Source organism: Calonectris borealis, chromosome 16 (assembly GCF_964195595.1).
Source record: "Calonectris borealis chromosome 16, bCalBor7.hap1.2, whole genome shotgun sequence".
Lineage (NCBI taxonomy): Eukaryota > Metazoa > Chordata > Aves > Procellariiformes > Procellariidae > Calonectris > Calonectris borealis.
In genome coordinates this window covers 5889695-5909138 of record NC_134327.1, presented here as the reverse complement: position 1 = coordinate 5909138, position 19444 = coordinate 5889695, and the positions used below count along the sequence as shown (strand labels likewise).

Sequence of the window (19444 nt, the reverse complement as noted above, 5' to 3'; positions counted from 1 at the left end):
GCTAGGCTTTTTAGCTGTTTTTTTTCTGCTGGCTTTCTCTTTTCTTTGGACTTTTAGATTTGATAGAAGTCCAAGTAGAAGGCACTGAGGTCATCAGTGTGATGACATATTGTAAATGACATGTCAACTACATGCCTCTTAGACATGACAACAAATGAATGAAGTATTTACAGTATGTGGATTGTCGTTCCTTTGTGTTTCTCTTGATTTGAGACATTGCGGTACTATAGAATATACAGTTCAGAAAAGAGCTAAAGGGCTCTGGACTTCGCATTTAAACCATCCATTCCCTTAGGACTCTAGGAAACTTACTGATGTAATTCTATTTCTGTCAGCTAGGATGGATGACAGACCAGAGTGAAAGTCGAAATAATTACAAACTGGTATTGTGCATTATCTGAACAAAAGACTGACTGTAGAATCTATTAGATATTGCATTAACTCTCGTGCTCCCATCAAGTGATGGGAGTGACCATGATCAAGAGACCATGATTCTTGTACAAGCAGTTTAGTGAAGTTCTGGAAGAACTTCAAGACTGGAACAAAACTGATGTCCATACATAGCGTAAGGGGAAAAAAAGAAGTCTAGAATCCAGGAAGTGAGTGGAGTTGCAATAAGCTGACCATACTAAATTCCTCAGAACAGAGAAATCTAATGCTATGAAGAACTGCAGAAGAATCTCAAGATAGTGACAGATTAAACATGGGAATTGTGGATAAAAATCAGTGCTAATTAGTAGAAATGCAGACTGACCTCAGCAGAACTTAATCTTTCTGGTTTTTCCCATCTGGGAGAAGATGGCATATAACTGAGAATTTTGTTTAAATATTGCTGTAACTTTAGCATAATTGTGACTGTTTGAAATTCTTGGTTGTAGCTCTAAACTCTACTTCACAATGGTGGATGAGACAGAAGATATAGATGTTTTCCAAGACCACACAGAAACCAGATCTTGCACTAGGGAGGAAGGTGAGTCTAGCTATCATGTTTGTCTTAGAAAGCTTGATCATTCTGAAATATCCACAACAGATCATTTTATTCAGTAGAATTTCTTTTTTACATATTTGTTCTAAAAGGTCTCCAGTGCAATGTTCATTTGCATGTTTTCTTTGTTTGTTGTTCTAACTGAATGTTCAACTGTTGTCTTCCACAAGTGTCTGAGATTATTGGCTGGCAGCTGTGTTCTGAAATGTCGTATCCTGACCCAGCCAGAAGTTTGGTTTTCCCCCTTACTGGACCTTTGAGAGTGGCTGTCACATTAACTAAGCAAGACAGAGGCCTGCAGCAGTACATTGTGGAAGCTGCATATAACTATATTCCTCAGGTACCATTATGGCATGCTTTACTTTGGCTTTAGTTTTAGTTTATTATGCTGATGAAAGAATGGTATATCTCAGTACTGTATATTCAACTTAACTGGCTTTCAAGGTCTACATTACTATTATTTCCATTCCCATTATAGTGGGAAAATATGTTGAAAACAAATTAGTGATGCTGATAGTAGGTACATACTATTTCCATATACAAAACAGCGCACATGAATATTAAGTAATTTGGTTAGATAAGACCGATAGAGCTGGAAGTAGAGACCAGGATTTTTGACTTGGTGCCCAGTACTAAACAACCTGGCCTCACTTTGGTGACTTGTTTCTCTTTGTGACAAAAAACCTCACAACCCAAGTCGTTAATTTACATTAAACACCTTGTTTAAAAGCAGAAGCTAGGCTCCAGTGAAGCCACTCCAGAAGGCTGTCAGTTTAATATGTTAATTTGGGCAAGCCCAGGGAAGGAATGGTTTTCAGCTTCTGCAGGGGACAGTAAGAATTTATGGCTTTTTCTGAAACGATACTATAGGTGTTTAACGCAGGCGGTGGCTGGAGTTGTATCTTCTATCACAGCCCACGTACGCTGCTGGACTTGAGCTATTTCTTTTTTACGAGGAGACAATTTGGGCTTTGGCTGTATTCAAACACTGCTCAGTATCTCTAAGACAGTGAGATAAGGGCAATAAGCAGACTAACTTTCCCTTTGTGATTTTGTTTTTCTGACTTTCTCTAATAAAAGCAGGAAAGGGAACAGGCATTTTCCTCTGCCAGAGAATCTGATGTCTGCAGGCAGGGCAAGGCCAAAACTGTCAACTAAGGCAGTTGTTGTGTGCCATATCCCACTGTTGACACCAGAGTGTAAGGGCTTAAGGCAGCCCTCCCAAATTCTAGCCACTTAGGCCTGAGCTATAGAGCTTAAATATATAACCGGAAGTGTGGTCTGATTTTCCATAAAATTTGGCAGGATTCAGCATAATTTCAAGAGGTCAGTATGCTGTGAAATTCAAGGTGTTCAGACAGCGTTTCCCAAGACGAGTACTGGGCAGGGAATGGAAAATACATCCTGGGAAAAATAGAAATTTCTTGCTGAAAATCTTGAAAAGCAGATAGGTGAAAAATTATTGTAGCGGTGAAGGTGGCTATGATCGTGTGATGTAATTCAGTATGATAGATTGTTTTGTAAATGCTGTGCCAATTGCAAATGTGGTTATCCTTTCTTTCTTTCAGGAGAATTCATGGATCCCAAGTGAAGCTGTCCTTCATTTCTTCATTGGGACTCCAAAGTCAGACTTGAAAAGGGATATTGGTGTTGACCTAAATTTTAGTGTCCCACAGAAGAAATTCAGAATCCAGTTTATACAACCTAAGAAAAAAATCGAGATTGATGGTAGGTTTTTCAACTAAGAACCGAATCATCAGTTAATGTCAGTTAGGAGAACTTCATTAGAATTAACAGAGAAATATCAATATATTTCAGTCAATAGCCTAATGCTAAAACTACGTTATTGTGTGATAGCCATTCAGTTCAATGCTTTAAGTAACACCCATTCCCAATGGTTTTTGCATCTTGGTTAAGACTGTTTTGCCCAGTCAGAGGTTCAGTACCTGGTTCACAAACTCACATTAAAGAGGAAAGCTGTTACCAGTATATATGAAGTTAAGGCTAAGGAACGCAGTGGATTGTTCCGTAATCTTTTACATATGCTGAACTGGCCTTACTGTTCCTGAATTTTAGTTTGCTGTATTCTGTTAGTTATGATATGAAATTACTTGTTGCCAAATCCATTAAGTACTGACTATGATATTGCTGTGCACTATAATGAAAAGTAATATTTCAATCACTGTGTAACATAGAAAACAAAATCAACAAACACATTGATGAAATATAAACTGATAAATATGTGGTAATAATATAGACAACATATTTCAGCTGCTTTGACATGGTGGTCAAGTGATGTTTTGTTTTGTTTTGATGTATTCTAGCATATCACATGTTTAGAATTTGTCCCTCCAGATACTTTTTTTTTTTTTGATCCTGGTTATTTTCAAATGGGTTGCATGGAATATTTACCTACACTGGGTGCTCAGTGTTCTGAGCTTGTGAAATGTCTCCACAGCACAACACAGCTTACAAGTTTTGGCACAGGCCTAAAGAAAGTATATAAATCACTTCCAGAACTAAGCTGGTTTGTTGGAGACAGCTTCGTTGCCTCTTCTCAATTAGTATTCTCAGAATGTCCTTTCAAAATTAGATGTGTTTTCTGAGGACACTTCAATGTCTTTGCAAACTCTTGTTACTAACTTTTTTCCTTTGCTCTGATATTTATTATGTTTTTACTTTGTAAATATATTGTTCACAACAATGGCAATTATCATTTTGGGTACAGTTTTATGAAGCATCATATACTGAACAGTGTATGTCCAGAAAAAGTAAACAGTTTTATTTTTCTCCAAGGGAGAATTGAGTTTTCTAAAAATTCACGAATTGGACACCTGGACCTGATAGTAGATGACCGAGATGTATATTACATTAAGGTATGTTTTCAGGTCATGAGCTCTCATACTAGGATGAATACTTAAATAAAAGCACAGAAAATAAAGGCGATGAAAAACACACATATTGAAAAATATGTGCTAAATTGCTGTGTTTTAAAAGCTTTTAAGGCATGGCTTCTGCAAATAATCTAAAGCAATTTTTTCACATTCAGAGGTACTCAAAACCTTTGGGTTGCTTCCAGTGTTAAGTCAGTAGAGAAGATCACATTGACTCCTGTGGACTTTGGCTCATTATGTGCATATATAGTCACACAGTTTTTCACACCTGTATTCTGACCATGGGTAAAGACTCTGAGTAAGCCCAGGCTCATTTCTTCACTTTTGTGGACTCTATAGACATAAGAATCTCTAAGATACTGTTCTTATATCATAGAATTTTTTTTTTTTAAAGCACTGGGGAATAAGCAAGAGAATGCCAATGTTTGAACTCTGAAATGAAAAAGCAAACGAAAATGCAGGTGGGAGTTTATCACTGAAACTCTACTGACATTTTTGTTTGCATTCCAGGCCTTGAACATTTTTTTCATTATGCAGTTGATACCCACAGCAGGATGCCATGTCTTATGTGGGCCTCCAAAGCCAGTCGGTTTCAAACACACTGCATTTTCTTACAGTGAGCACATTATTTAACAGATTTTTTTTTTTTTCTAGAGTAATATTTCAATAAAGACTTTTTGGATGTTTCTCACAAGCCCAAACACTAGTTAGTGTTGCAGATTGTTGTATTTGCATCTAGTCCAACCTAAATCTAGTTACCTACTGTCAGACTGCCAATATTTTCAGTAACACCATATTATTTTTTGGCCCAGTATTGTAACATTCTTAGTGATTTTAGTCACTACTGAAGCCAGCAGGAGGTGAAGGAAATAGCATCTCACACCACTGTGATTTTTGCATAACTGGAAAAACAAATCCATCCTTCCTCCCCATTATTTACTAACAGCAAGTTTTATGGTCGGGGGGCGGGTGAAAGGGGGGGCGGTGTTTGGTGTATAGAAATAAAATCTCTTTTCTTCCTCTCATCTCATTTCTGAAATGCCCAAGTCTGTACTATTGCTTTCTCAAAACTTAATCAATTGGTACTGTTGCGTGGCTTGGGTTTTGTTTTTGATTTTTTATTTGTTTGTTTATTCTAGGGAATGACAGATTTGCAGATGCTGAGTGGAGAGCAGAGATACATGACCCAGCTGGAGGTAAAGCTGATAAAGCAAAGCAGTCCTATCATTCTGTCCGGAAACATCACTAAACAACTTGGCAAGAAGATAACTTTTTCGGTATCCCTGAATAATTTATTGAAGGATGCTGCATTTCTTTCAGGTTAGAAGACAATAAGTATTTGCCATATAAATGTAAGTTCTGGAGCCCTTATATGTTAGGGTTGCCTGGTTTTGGATGCATATTTCTAAAGTTCCTTTCAAATTAGTAAGACTGCTTTTTAAAATTACTGTCCTTGTTAACATGTATTTCAGAATAATGGGAATTATAAAATAAATTGGTTTTTAAATTTGTTTTTAATTACTGTGGAAGAGGATGGAGGAAATAAGATGTAAGGATTCACTTAAAAAAACGCCAAAACAATAACAGCTCTTAGAATATTTTCTGTTTTTCACTTTTGTTAGTACAAAACAGTGCAGAGACACATATATGTCACTAAATATCTCTTAAGACCCGTTGTTCTAAAAGTCTTGAAATCTTTTTTTTTCTCACAAATATACTAAGAGGAAAATATAAGAGAAAGTATCAGAAAGAGGGCTTTATTATTTCTATAACATCAATTTGTTAAAAGATAACTTAATACAGTGGGATGAACCAGTAATTTAAGTTTAAGGCGCTCATTTTTTCCTTAGTATTTCTTACTGTAGTCTCCATGTGGTAAAGACATTGAAATGTCATGAGATTACACAATATTTTCAAATAAAACTAACTTTTAAGGAATGCAGCATGCTAGTTTGGTTTTTGAGAGATCATCTTTTGGTGAAACCTTCATCCTTAGCTTTCACATGGATTGCCAGTGACTGCATCTGAAAATGGTTCTGGTCTGATTTCACACTTATCCCCTGAGAACTAGGCTGCACCAGTTCTTCTGTTGCAAAGCCACAACCTTGCTCTGACTTAACACAGAAGTAAATACCCACATGTTCACATGTTAGGTCTTAGTTAATTAAAAGATCAGTCTGTTAGATTTATTTCCTTTTAGAAGCAGCTTTGGCTGGATTAATTTCACTAAACTTTAAGCAGTATCTGAGACATACGGTCTACAGGCTGTATATGTAGTAGGAGAAAGAGACTGAACATCCAGCACTGTCTTTTTGTTTACTGCACAAGGAATACATCATGGGGCTCCTCAGTTAGATGGGATGAGACTGAATGCATTTGTGTTTTTCCCACTGTAGTATTCCTTTTACTAGCTAAATTAACTTCATGTTCTTCCACTGCATAATCACTTCTACTCTTTTTGTAGCATTTCTGGAGAAAAAGGTTGATGATAAGCTGAGACAATACTCATTAGAAGGGGAGACTTACCTTCCAGGTGTTCTTGGAGTTCATGTCATCGGTCTTCTCCAGCAACATGAGGGCTTGTGGTCTCATGGTTTGAGGATAAAATATGGACTCCTAGGTATAGTGAAAAAGAGGGAAAGTAAAAGCATTGTTTGTCTCATTTTTCTGCAAGTTATTTGTCTGTATGAGGCATATTTGCGTATATGCCTTCTCTTAACAAGAAAGATTTAAGTTGACTTTTAAACTGTGTTCTGAGACCTAGGAGGAGGAGTTTCTGTTTTCACTTGGATAAACTTTACTCTTTGAGTCTGCATATAAAAGACAATTCTTTTTTTTAATGTGCTTTTCACAAGTATATCCTAACATTTGATTAAAAATCCCTTGTTCAATGGGAATTGCTCCTAATCTATTTGTGTTCTCCGGTGTTTATACAAAATGAATGGTTGCATACATACACTTAAAAATATGAGGGACTGTTTCTAGGAAACAGTTGGCTGTGTTATCCTGGCTGCAATGTATGAACTGTGCGTTAATTTTATTGGACAAAGCAGGTGAACATCAGTACAATTATATCAAGGTATTAAATACTTGTAGTAGCTAGTCATGGTAAGCATTATAGAGTGATTGCATATGTAAAGTATGTTGCACGTTCAGAGAGAGTACGTAGCAATATAAGTAGTAAAGTTTTCTTACAACTACACAGGTAGGACCCCATATTTTTGCTAAAAATGGCATGCTGATCAGAGTATTTTATATACACAAACAGAAACATACCTGAACACTTAGAACAGTATTAGATGATGTCTAGCTATGGCTAGCTAACTATGAAGTTATATACTTAGAGCTTAAGTCATATTTTGATATAAACCCAGTTGGGCAACTGTTCTACCTGAAGTGGTCAGCAAGTGTTTCCTTGTAGACGTACTGGATTTAAAAAAAAAAAAAAAAGAAAAAAGGAAAAAAGGAATCCTATTCATTGGTTCAAACTTCAGATTCATTATTTTAAGCTTTTTCTCGGTGACCAGAAGGACTAGAAGTTCATTATTGTTTTTTGTTTAAGATGTAATGTGATGATGTTGGGTGCTGAGTGGTAACAGAAAATCATCAAATATTGTGAGACCCCAAGAAAGCTGCAAAGGTTGATCACGATTAGTTTGTAGTGCTTTTACTTCACTCAGGTAAAAGTCCATTTAAGTAGTAAATTTAGTGCCTGCTTTTATTTATTTATTTACTTATTTATTGCTTCTGAAGAAAAAGTGAGTGAAAGAACATGGAAATACGGAAAACATCTAAGGAGAGCCTTTGCTTTTCTTAAACAAAAATGGCCTAAATCATTGGATCATTTTCATTCCATTCTTAATACAAACCAGCTGTTTCTAATTGTCTGAACTTAAAAACATCTTAAATTTTAATAGAGTATAAAGTAAACAAAGGCCCAAACTCTTACATGTAAAGCATGTAACATGACTGTTCCTAGGATTTTCATTTGTAGTACAGCTTGTGGAAAAAAAATCAAAATTTGCAATGCCTAATGCATTTTTTCCAAAGTTTTCCAGATTGTTTTGCATATACAGCATATCTGTAGTCAGAAGCGCAAAGCTATTGATTGCTGTTAGGTTGGACATAGGTGTAGCAGGAAAATAAATCAGGTGTCAGAAACAGTGTTTTGACAACAACATTGTAGTCTGTAAAATGCGTCTAGTTCTTGAGGAGATAGTGAAGATAGTTCTTGAGCTGAACTTCATGGTAATGCAGTTATACCAGTATTGGTACCAATCTTCATAAATTTTGGTCAGTACCTTTAGACTGCAGAACATACTGCCAGACTTTTTACATGAATTAAATACCTACTTGTCTTTTACTTTTTACTGTGGTAGCGTTTTCATTTTCATAGATGTAAATCACTATCTAGCAAATACAAACTCACTGTTCTTAAATGCAGGTTCATTAAATGTGTGCTTTCCTTTGGATTCGTAGGATAAATCAACAAATATATCTCTGTAAAAATAGATAAATCTTACTTTAATGTTTTTGAAAAATAGAAACCTTGAAGCCAGCACTAGATTTATGCTGTTAACATTTTGAAAGTTTACTTCTGATTTATTTGAATAGGTAACTTTGTGATTTAACTTGAACAGGAGAGGCAAAAAATCTTCATCATGAATGCAGTATACGGCAAAAGTTTAAAGTGGAGACAGATGCACATGGCATGTACAAACTTGATATTGGGCATGAATTTCACTGTATGCAGACTCCGACCTATAATCACAAGGTAGAGATACTGACCAAAGCACTTGTGTACTTGTGTGGTGAGTACCCTTGTGTCACTCACATCCTGAGGGGTATGCAGAGCAATGCCCAAGATGTAATTTTTGGATCAGTCTTTTTCTTCTCGTCTTGTTTCTCTTTGCTTTCTGTGTAGACAAAGATATCTAGTCAAGCTGCTAGTTTGTGCAGTCCATTACGGCTGTAAGTGGTGGAACTCTCCAGTGATGTAATTTTTAATGTATTAATTCACAGAACTTCTGCAGAATGTTTGTTGTGAAAATTTTTGTGATATATAAAACAATAGTATTAATAAGTTTATGATTTATCTTGTTCTATCCTTCTTGTAACTAAAAGTCAGGAACTGTCTTTGCTTATTCATCAGAAGTTGTATGTCTGGAAAATAAGGCATTTTACAATGTTGGGTATTAATTTTCTCGTTCAGATTTCTATGCTTTCTTAGAAATCCCAGTGTGTGTGACCCTCTCATGCAGAAAAGCAGATCTGTTTAAAATTTCTTCCTTTACAGATGGCACGAAGACAAAGGTTAATTTAAAGGCAAATCACCATTAATACTGGGTATTTGCTGCAGAACAGAGAACGGGCTGAAAAATAAGCTTCTGAATTAAAGGGAAATTTTGTATCCTTTCAGATTTGCTTTTGGTCCAAGTTGGACTGAAGCCAAGAAGCATTAGGATTTCCCATGAAGCAAGATCTTGCCAGGCTTTGCAGCTGCACAGTGAATCCATGTGGGGCAGTCCATCAGGAGTACCCGAGCCGAGTTACCTTAGCTTTTGAGAAAAGCAATTTGACTGGCAGCGCATAGACTAAAAGTTTTGGACTTTGTACACTGAATTTATATCTTCTGATGGAACATGCTTCACTGAGAGGGTTATCAAGCATTGGAACAGGCTGCCCAGGGAAGTGGTGGAGTCACCATCCCTGGAGGTATTTAAAAGATGTTTAGATGTGGTGCTTAGGGACATGGTTTAGTGGTGGACTTGGCAGTGCTAGGTTAATGGTTGGACTTGATCATCTTAAAGGTCTTTTCCAACCTAAGTGATTCTATGATTCTATGATTTTTCTTCAGAAAATTTGCAACCCTTTCTGCTTTAGTCTTGCTTGCTACTTGGGAATATTTCTACAGGCAGTTAACAGCAGTGAATAAAAGAGAAAGCATGGCTTACAGGAAAAAGGTGGTTTTCTGTTCTTTAGGTTCACCTGAAACACGAAGCGAGTGCATCTTGGCTTTCGTCCCAGATGGAAGTGAACTATGGGAAACACTGGGATGAAATAAACAACAAGAAGAAACTGCTGATCAGCCAAGCATTTAAGAACAGTTCCAGTTCATCTCTAGTCAACTATTTCATGGAGGTAATCATGATTGTTGAAGAGTAAGACCTTCACTTCAAATATTTAACAGACAAACTAAGAAAAAATTTGGGATGAATTTATTTATTAAGACTTTTTTTTCCTAACTGTGTTATGTATTAATAATATAAGTCAAATATCCAGACCTAATAAGTTTGAGTTAGGTAAGGTCTTAACCCAGGCACATAGAGATCACTGACACTTAAAATGAACAAGAGAAAACCAGTAGATGGATTTTTCAAATACTAAAAATGTTTGGGTGTAATGTGGTCTGAGTTTTTTGCAGAGTTTGCGCATATAAAATGGTCGCAGAGATTTATGAAGGTTGCCTTGCTCACACAATGTGGAAGGAGGGTGCAGGTTATAATAACTCAGAATATTACAGCATTTAGGTGGAAGTTGGTATGGAATGCAGTAGCTGAACTAAGATCAGACCTTTTTTTTTTTTTTTGCCTATAAATTGATTTCTACCCTGGATCAGTAAAAAGTTTTCCAATGTCGTAAAGTATAATTAAAAGCCTCAGAGAGGGTTTATGCCTTCTTTTGAAGCACATTCTATGGGCTACAAAAAGAAAAAAAAATTTATATTGGCATACCATGTTATCTTTTGTTTTATTTGTAGAAAGTTCTTACAGAAGCTACAGAAACTATTCCTGTAAATTTTTGTGTTATTCTTAGAACTTGCAGGTCTTCTCTGTTATTGTCTTAGAATAGGTAATGGTTTTGTGAGGTGGGTTGTCATTATTCTATTTCCATAGTGAGTACCTGTAAGCATAGAATTTACCTGTGATCGCAGCATAGACTGACCTAGAATTATGGTCTTTTTATTTTTCTTTTTCAACAAAGTAAATGGTCTAAAAATTAGTGGGAATTTTCCTTTTTGAATCTCCAGCAGATGTAGCAAATGCGTATTAAAGAAATCCCAATCTGTAACTGGTCAACATGCATGAAAAGCTATAAAGTGAATGGCAAATGTGCAGAGCAGAGGCACTAGCTGTGACCTTCCTGCTACTATGTGTGTGTGTGTCAGCTTAGACTGCCCTAAAGATGGGATCCTGTTTTTATTTAAATTTGCTTCACTTGTTTTCCAGTTTACCATGCAAGTCCTGGAAAAACAGGTGAATTATAGAACCCAGCTGCAGCACTCGTACAACTCTCAGGTTTATTTGGAGAGCAGCACCAACTTCGAGGTGCAGTATAATGACCACGTGCCATTTGTGGCTGGGCTGCAGTGGAAGGACGCATCCAGAAATGGCCTGAAGAAGTGGGAAGGTGAAGTACCACAAACCATTTCCGGTCTGTGATTAGAAAAGCAGGCACTGGAAGTGTTGCTGGGATTTTGTGAGATGGTTTTGCGTGGGTGTAACACAATGTAGACATATTGCTTGGAAGAGACAGACCCTGGAGGTTATCTAGACCAGCCTCCTGCTCAAATTAGGACTGTTCCTAACAGCAGATCACATCTGCTCTGGCTTTGTCTAGCTGAGTTTTTGAACTTCCAACTTTCCACAGCCTAGCTGGCTAGCCTCTTCCATCAATTCCTTAGCTTCTCAAAGTGTAATTTCTGGCCATTGTCCCTTGTATTGTCTGCCTCTTTTGAAGGGTTTGTGTTCCTCATCTTTGCCATTTACGTTCATGTTAGCTGTAGGCCGCTATTAGATTCCCCTGTTCCTTTGCCAGACTAAACAAGCCCAGCTCCCTCTCTTCTTGTCACAGGTCTTGTTGTCTAGGCCCTTTATCATCATAGCAGCCCTCTGCTGTAACCTTTCTGGTTTCTTACCATCCACCTTGATCTGGGTGCTCCAAAACCAGATCCAGTGTTGCAGACATAAGCTCTCCTGTGCTGTGCAAAGGGGAGTAACTTTGTCTGACGGCCATGCTCCTAACATAGACCAGTAATGTCCTGTTAGATTTTGACTGAGATAACTGACCAAGAAATGAACCGTGTTTTAAAAAAATTCTTTACTCCAGAAAGTGTTCAAGTTTGTTTTAAGAACATTAGAAAATGGGACACTGAGCAGGATTCTACTGGTGTATTTTAAGCTATAAATTAAACACCTGTGTATATGTATGGATATTTTTTAACAATCACTTTTATCTTAGACCTTTTGTTTCATGAAGTACAGCAGGGAGTAGGCCTTTATGATAATAAGCCGTATTTTACATTCTTAGAGTTCTTTCTCAGATAGGGCTTAGGTTACCAGTGGTGTGCCAAAAATCAGTTTTCTGACATTTAGTGCTTAAGATGGATTGAATGCCACTACCATTTATGCTTCAGTGGATGAAGCTGTATAAATCAGGGCAATGATTGGCTCAGCGTGTAGATTTGCTGTTAAGATGTATTTTTTTCAAATCTAGTATACACCATATGTGCAAAAACTTGGATCCTTATTAATGCAAAACAACTGGCTTGATACAGTGGACTGAATTAACAGATGTTTTTCTGGTTGTTAATGTGAAACAAACTAAGGTTAGATTAATTCTGAAGTTTTAAAAATTTGGAGATTACTTTGTGAGTATCTGTCATAAAATAATCATGAGTTACTGAACTGCATCACAATGAGTGAATGGTGTAATTTGATAAATAACCACCAAAATTTCAACAGTCTACTAGTCAAATTTCAGCAGCTTGTCAGATATAAACATTCTGAGCTGTCTATAAACTACTTTCCAAAATAACCTACAAATCTTGTTCAAAATGTATGTATTGCAGAGTTGAATTTCTGTGTTGACATGTGTCAGAACAGCTTTGATTAAGGCCATTATTGTAATTATGTGAATAATGGTTACAGACTTACAGTTCAGGTAAAGATTTCACATTTTGTTGCAGATCGTGCAGTAGAACCCTTTCCTGGTGCCATTTAGGTACTGGACTTCATAAATTTCCATTTATTAGCAAACCTCCCTATGTGTTACACTATGCAGTATGTTATGCTGGTGAAGGACATTAATTTCATTATATACCGTCCAGAGATTTTGGCAATTGGAAGAGAATAGGTTGATAGTAGCATTTTAGCCTCTTTCCAAAACCTCAGCACCTTACAGCTTTGTTGCGGAGTTAGAATCCAGGTAGCTTGAAATCTTACTTTTCTGCCAACTTTAATGTACGTTCCTTCCAGGTGGATTAAATATAGACACCCCATGGCTATATCTGTATGCAGCTCACAAACTACATCAGCCTCAGCATTCTGCTTATTTATTGACTATGGAACTGACAACTGGAAAAGCTCTCTCCATTAAGAATCTCGTAGTGGAACTAATCTATAAAGATCAAGGCAATGAAAAGGAAGGGAGAGTTAACATTTACACTCCAGCTACCACGTACTTGCAGGTTAGTAACGTGATGCTTCCTATAGTGTACGGCTTTGATGATAGAGCTTTGTGATAGATACCCAACAGAACTGTCATCATACTGAAATAATACTTGTTCAGCATGCTACGTAAAGTAGCTTGTTTGAGAAATTCATGCACTGTGTGCCAGCTTATAAGAGAGGATCTTGAAATGCCTATGTTCATCTGTTTTCTGTGCTTGTATGATGAGCCATTCTTTCTCTGGGGCTGCCAAATCAGCACAGCCAGAGTCTCTTTATTAGCTTTGAAAAAGTGTTAGGGCCACCACCTCTGCCCCTCTTTGGAATGAGAGTCTATTGCTCCCTGCACAAAGCCCAAATACATGATAGCAGAGTTCTGCCTAGGAGTGTATAAACAATAATTATTATTTTAAAGTTCTCTCTCCCCTGCCTCCACCATGAGCTAACAGTTTCAGGAAGTAGGAAAATAGGATCATCATGTAAGAAATGTTTAAAGCTTGTTCCTTAGTGATATGAAACAGCTGAGAGTGTCTTTCATTTAAAAAGTAGGAAGAACAATAGCCAAACTTCTAAATTAAGAACCTAGTGATTACAGCATTCGCCTAAATTTGAGGCATTAGATTTAAAGGCATCCTCTGCCTGAGAAGAATGTAACCCACCTCTTCCTGGAGAGTATCCTGCTCAATAGGCTGTCTTGTAGATCGTGGCACTTGCTGCCTCTTGATATGGCACCGTTTGTAAAAATTCTCCATGTGTATTTGGAGCTCCATTAATATTAGAGCTCTGATCTTGCAAAAGAACACCTTTGCCACTGAGGTGTTCTTGCTGCTACTCTTTATCCCACTGTATCTCTACAAAATGGTTAAGTATCTCTACAGATAGCTCTGCAATAGGAACAGATTCAGTAGGAGAAATGGTAATCCTGTTGCAGGCTAGAGGGCTGGATAGTTCAGCGGTTGGGAACAATCCTGAGAAATGAAAGGTTATTTCTTTTGTTGTGACTCAGAGAATGACTCCAGTCTCCCACAAACCTGTGTGAGAACCTTCAATAGCAGGTTCTCAAGTGTAGTCTTCTGTCTTTTCTATTGGAATTCTTTCACTTTCTATAAAATGATTGTCTACTGGATGGAATCAGTGTGCCCTGAGTCTATGGATTCTAAGCTTCTGCCTCATTTGTTTTAGACTGTGCTATGCAATAGAGATTTAAAACTGATTTCATCACAGTTGCTGTGCATTAAGCAATATGAAAAACCTCTGTCACTATGCAAAGTGTAGATTTGTCTTGGAGAAGCTTAACTTCTTATCTGCTTCTGTATAAATGAGATGAGAGCCTGGAATTTTTGCCTTTCTTTTAGAATCCACTGCAGTTGTCTAAATCTTTAACTTAGGTTTATGTTTAAGATGTTCCTTTATTCTGAACTGCAGGTTTCCCTTGTTAGATCATTGCTGGTTCAGGCACAGCGTGGAGGATTGTGAGAAATATTCATGAATGAGAAAAAAATGTTCATCAACTATTTTCTTTTCAACTAGTTAGCTTTTTCACTCTTCCTTTCTTAGAGGTGATAAAATAAACTTTGAGATCTTTATGGTAATTCAGAATATTTTGATAATGGAAAAGTTGGCGTACTATTTCTAATAGTTCTTATATGATCATCTCCAAGAAAATGCATTTTTTTCACCTCTGCGCTGTGCTGCTGGCACAATAGGATTCTGTCTGTCTTAACACAGCCAGGTTAATGTGTTCATCTTTGTTTTTCAGGCATCCACATTTAATCATCTTGGGAGGAATGTTCTGCATAGCTATAGTGAAATGATATCTCTGTGGAATCGGCTTGTGAAGAATGAGATTCATTTGGAGAATAATGAACGAGCCAAATTTCTCTGCTTTAAGATAAAGAGTACAAAACAGGAATTTAACTTCACAGCCAGCTATCAGAATCTGCGAATGGTAAGAAAGAGATACAAATGCAATTTGACTCAGCACTGTGTTTTTCAGGTCTGCCACCTTCCTGAGAGATGTTATTGCTAGTGTTGAAACTTAAACACTTCTAGTGCTGCTTCTATTTTTGTCTGTTTTGACAACCTGTAATGTAGAACTAAGTTCAAAAAGAAAACAAACAAAAACTTGTGTGGTGTAGTTTTGAGTACTTCTCACCTATTTGGGAGGCCAACTACAGACAGAAAGTCAGGGAGGAGAGGACAAAGAGAGACTACATGGCTAGAGAGTTGTAGATGTGATTACTTACCTTTTGATGCAGATATATGGTAGATGTGGAAGATTCTACTGTCTTGGAGAATCAAAATACCTTGCCTGCTAGTGAGCATAATAACAGCCTGGGTTTATATGCATCCCTTCCAATCTTAAAATCATTTTTGCTTTGCTTGCGTGATGTCTGCAGCACAGGAAGGGTAATCAGCAGTTTGTCCTCCAAAGAGATACTTCGATCACTTACTTTGGTCAGTTCCTTGCAGGACATCTTAAAACAAAAAGTCTTTTTCTAGTCATAGCATTCCATGCTTTGAAAATCCAATCAGTTTTTTGTAAGTAAATGTACTGGTACCAGAGCTAAAGCTTGCTCATATTGCAAATAGGTTACACTCAGGTGATACATTATAGGGCATTTGTCTTCTGCTGAAGTCAGTGGTTTTCTATCGATGTCACTTTTAATCCTATGTAGATGGAGATCAGGATTTAAACTGAAGCAGAAGGGGCTTGATCTGTGAAATGACAGCCTCGCTGCAGCCTGTTGAATGTTGTTTCTATATTGATGTTCCTGAATATGAATGCAGTAAATCTGATGCAATTGCCCTTTTCCTCTTCTGCTCTCATGATTTGACTGCAGCCTAAGAAGACAAACTTTTCTGTGAAAACTGTATGGAGAGATTATAAAAGTCTGCCTGTCATGCTGCAGTTTGAAGGTCAGATAGAAGAGCTGAAGAAGGAGAAGATGCTCTATCAAAAACGTGGAACCCTCCATTTCAGGTTCAGTAGTCTTACTATTTCTATCTCTGAAGCATGTTTTGGCCTAAATTTAATGTGCGTCTTAATGCTCTTGGGAACAGTTCTGGGCTTTACAAAGTGGCAGTGCCATATGCACAAAGCCTGCGCTTCCTCCCATCTGGCTGTCTGAACTTGCTCAAGCACACCGACTTCATGCGCTGGTTATTTGCATCCATTTAGGTTTTGCCCTCTTTATTGAAATGATAGTGAACAAAGTTGTCAAAGTGCTGTGGCAATGAGTTTGTTGGCAGCTCTATTGGATGTGTAGCCTCCTTTCATGAAAACAGCAGGATTTATGGTGTGTCCAAACTTCGAAGTGGTGAGAAGTTCCAAAATCCAGATCTGATCCTCTGTGCCATCCAGATGCCTTTTTTTCTAGTCCTTAGGAATAATATAGCCATTCTAAAGCCAAAGGTATCCCTCTTAACACACGTAACAAATGGTCTTGTTTAGATTTTGGAAGATGTTTCCATTTCCTGATGAGAATGATACTGGCTGTCTCTGAAATTACCCATTATCAAAACACAGCTTTGAAGGCCTTGGTAAAAATGTATGCTTAGACTTGAGAAATCTGGATCATCTCCAGGGACATCTCAGCTTTCTTAAGGCATAGTAAGGTCAGCAGGAGTGCACAAGCTCCCTTAGGAGCCACTGTGCATCTTGGAGATAGCTAAAAAACTGCAGGATGCCTTTTCAGTAATGGAAAAAATACGTAAATGAAGAACAAATTGCTGTACCAGATATCCTAAGGTGTATAAAGGCAGTCCAATGTCTGCTTATAAAAGTTAATGCATTTTTCCAAGAAATCCAACTAAGTGAATGTGCAGAAATATTTAATAAAGTCCATAAAACATTACACTGTAGTAGTAAACTACTCGGAGAACTATGTATTGGCTGAACATCTGTTGCATAGGATTCTTGGCATGCAGATATTGTTTCTACAGAAAGCATAAAATGTGGTTGATAGGTGCGATTTTCAAAGCTGCCATAAGCTTTTGGACACTGTCCTATTTGAAATGAAGTCTTGGCCATGCAGGTATATAAAGTTATGCATGTCAGAATTTTAGAGCATCATCCTCTCCCATGCTCTTCCAAGCCTTTCCTGAATCCAGTCTGGAAACTGTTTATCAGAAATTCTGGTAAATATGTGTGGTTTGTATGAAGTTGTAATTATGCTCTAGTAATTTTTTAGAGGTCCTGGTCCTATGTGTTTTGCTTCTGTACCTGGCACCCCAATGGCATCTGCAAATTGAAAATTTTTGGGGTTCAAGTTGAACTCTACATGATTTCTTTTTGTGGTTGTCTATTAAGATGTTTTACACTTTATTTATTCCTTGTTTTGTTCCAGGCATCCTTTTAAACTGCCCATTCTGCAGAGCTTCCTTCTGCAGGAGACATTTACTGTTGACAAAAAGCAAAAGCACTACTTCTTGGAAACAAAAGTTTTGATAAATGGGGTGGAGGAAACAGTTCAAACTCTTACACTTGGTTACCAACCTGAAAACCCCTATGTGAGTTATATAAGAATTTCCTTTAATCTGGCATGCCAAAAAAGCCAGCAAATGAGTGATTTACTGTATATATCTTATGTTCCTTGCATTTCCTCTCAATTTTTAGATTTGTGCTGGCTTAACTCATCCTTATAACTACAGGTTGTTCCCCAAAGATGTTGAAATATGCATTTTAACTCAAAGTCACCAAAATGTGAGTAAATTTCCCATTAAATTTCAGTTAGAAGGAGAGATTCATTACCTGTTTATTTACAGTTTATTGTCTTTTCAGACCTAACTTGCTATAGGTCTTTAGTTCCTCACCATGTAAATGCTGCAACCAAAAAGTTCAGAGGGCAATGACGTGGTTGGTGGCTCCCTAATACAATGTTTTGTATAATAATATATAATAATATGTTGTGTAGTAATATATGATAATAATACTTAATAAAATATTTTAAACTATTATTATGCATGAATATTATTAATAATAACAAATACTGGGGAAGAATGGATTCAGGGTTCTCATCCTTATCTAGATGTATCTATTCATCTTTCTTACCAAATGCAGTTATTTTTTTCCTGCTTTGCTCGCTTTTCATTCTGAGTCACAATGTAATAGCTCTCAACGCTTTCATTTTTCATACTATGTACGGATGACTTCTCTCATCTTTCATAATATACAGGGTTAATACCCGATCCAATTAGCTTATTCACATTCTTAACACATAGGTGAAGCATGAGCTTGAGACTACCTTGAAGGTCAATAAGGAAGATGTTCTCAACTTCCTGGGGAGATATCAGGACAGATCCAGCGAGGCGGATTTTAGACATCTTTTACACATGGATGTGACGCATTCATTCCAGGTATTGGATGTTTTCATTTATGGCATTTCATTTTTTATGTCTTGACTGTTTTCCTGCGTTGTCTTTAGAATTATAATTGTTTTATGCTTGTAAACTTCCTAGTTCAGTAAAGTCCTGGCCCTCACAAAGATCCTAGGTATCTCAGCAGATCAAATCATAATCTGTATCAATAATGTCTTTTAAGAAACACACTGACCTTCTGTTTTCATACTTTTTTTACTGAATTTAATTTATTTTTTAGTGTCTTTGGGTAAAATTGGTAAAATTTTATACACACATTTGCTTATATGCATCCTCCACTTCGTGCTAAAAGTTGAGACATCAAATCACATGAGGCGATTGATGGGAATGCAGTGATTATGTTTACATTTTACTTTGTCAAATAGCTTGAGTTTCCACAAGCAATGGGCCTAAGTGGGGAGCTGTTTTCCAGGCAGACTAAACTGGAACACTTTGACTACAGTGTGAGTGTAAAAGCCATCATCAACAAGAACATGTCTTCACAGGTCAGTTCCCTGACTATAACAGTCTCATTGCTTGAACTTGTGGCTTTTGCAGTTCATACACTCAGACCTGTGTTGAGTCTCTTGCTTGTCGTATGCATTAGGAATACATGTCAACCTGGGAGCTGTTTAACTTTGTGCTATGAATTGCTTTGCAACTGCTTTCAAGCATAGGAACACAAATGTATGTGTATTACTACAAAGTTGGTCAACTCATACGGAGTTCAATGAGTGTAGTGGAGAGGGGTAAATTGT

The 19444-nt window shown here is 37.1% G+C and overlaps 1 protein-coding gene across 1 annotated transcript in view; it reads left to right on the top strand.

Annotated features, from left to right (window-relative positions):
* Window positions 1-19444, top strand: part of LOC142089451 (uncharacterized) — a 103518-nt gene that overhangs the window by 40995 nt on the left and 43079 nt on the right. The window contains exons 19-34 of the mRNA XM_075166040.1: window positions 879-970; window positions 1156-1325; window positions 2554-2713; window positions 3782-3861; window positions 5019-5199; window positions 6344-6499; window positions 8520-8653; window positions 9862-10020; window positions 11109-11289; window positions 13137-13348; window positions 15088-15276; window positions 16172-16311; window positions 17678-17840; window positions 17947-18033; window positions 18552-18686; window positions 19073-19192. Of these exons, the coding sequence (XP_075022141.1) occupies window positions 879-970; window positions 1156-1325; window positions 2554-2713; window positions 3782-3861; window positions 5019-5199; window positions 6344-6499; window positions 8520-8653; window positions 9862-10020; window positions 11109-11289; window positions 13137-13348; window positions 15088-15276; window positions 16172-16311; window positions 17678-17840; window positions 17947-18033; window positions 18552-18686; window positions 19073-19192 (2359 nt within the window). The remainder of the gene's footprint in view (window positions 1-878; window positions 971-1155; window positions 1326-2553; window positions 2714-3781; window positions 3862-5018; window positions 5200-6343; window positions 6500-8519; window positions 8654-9861; window positions 10021-11108; window positions 11290-13136; window positions 13349-15087; window positions 15277-16171; window positions 16312-17677; window positions 17841-17946; window positions 18034-18551; window positions 18687-19072; window positions 19193-19444) is intronic.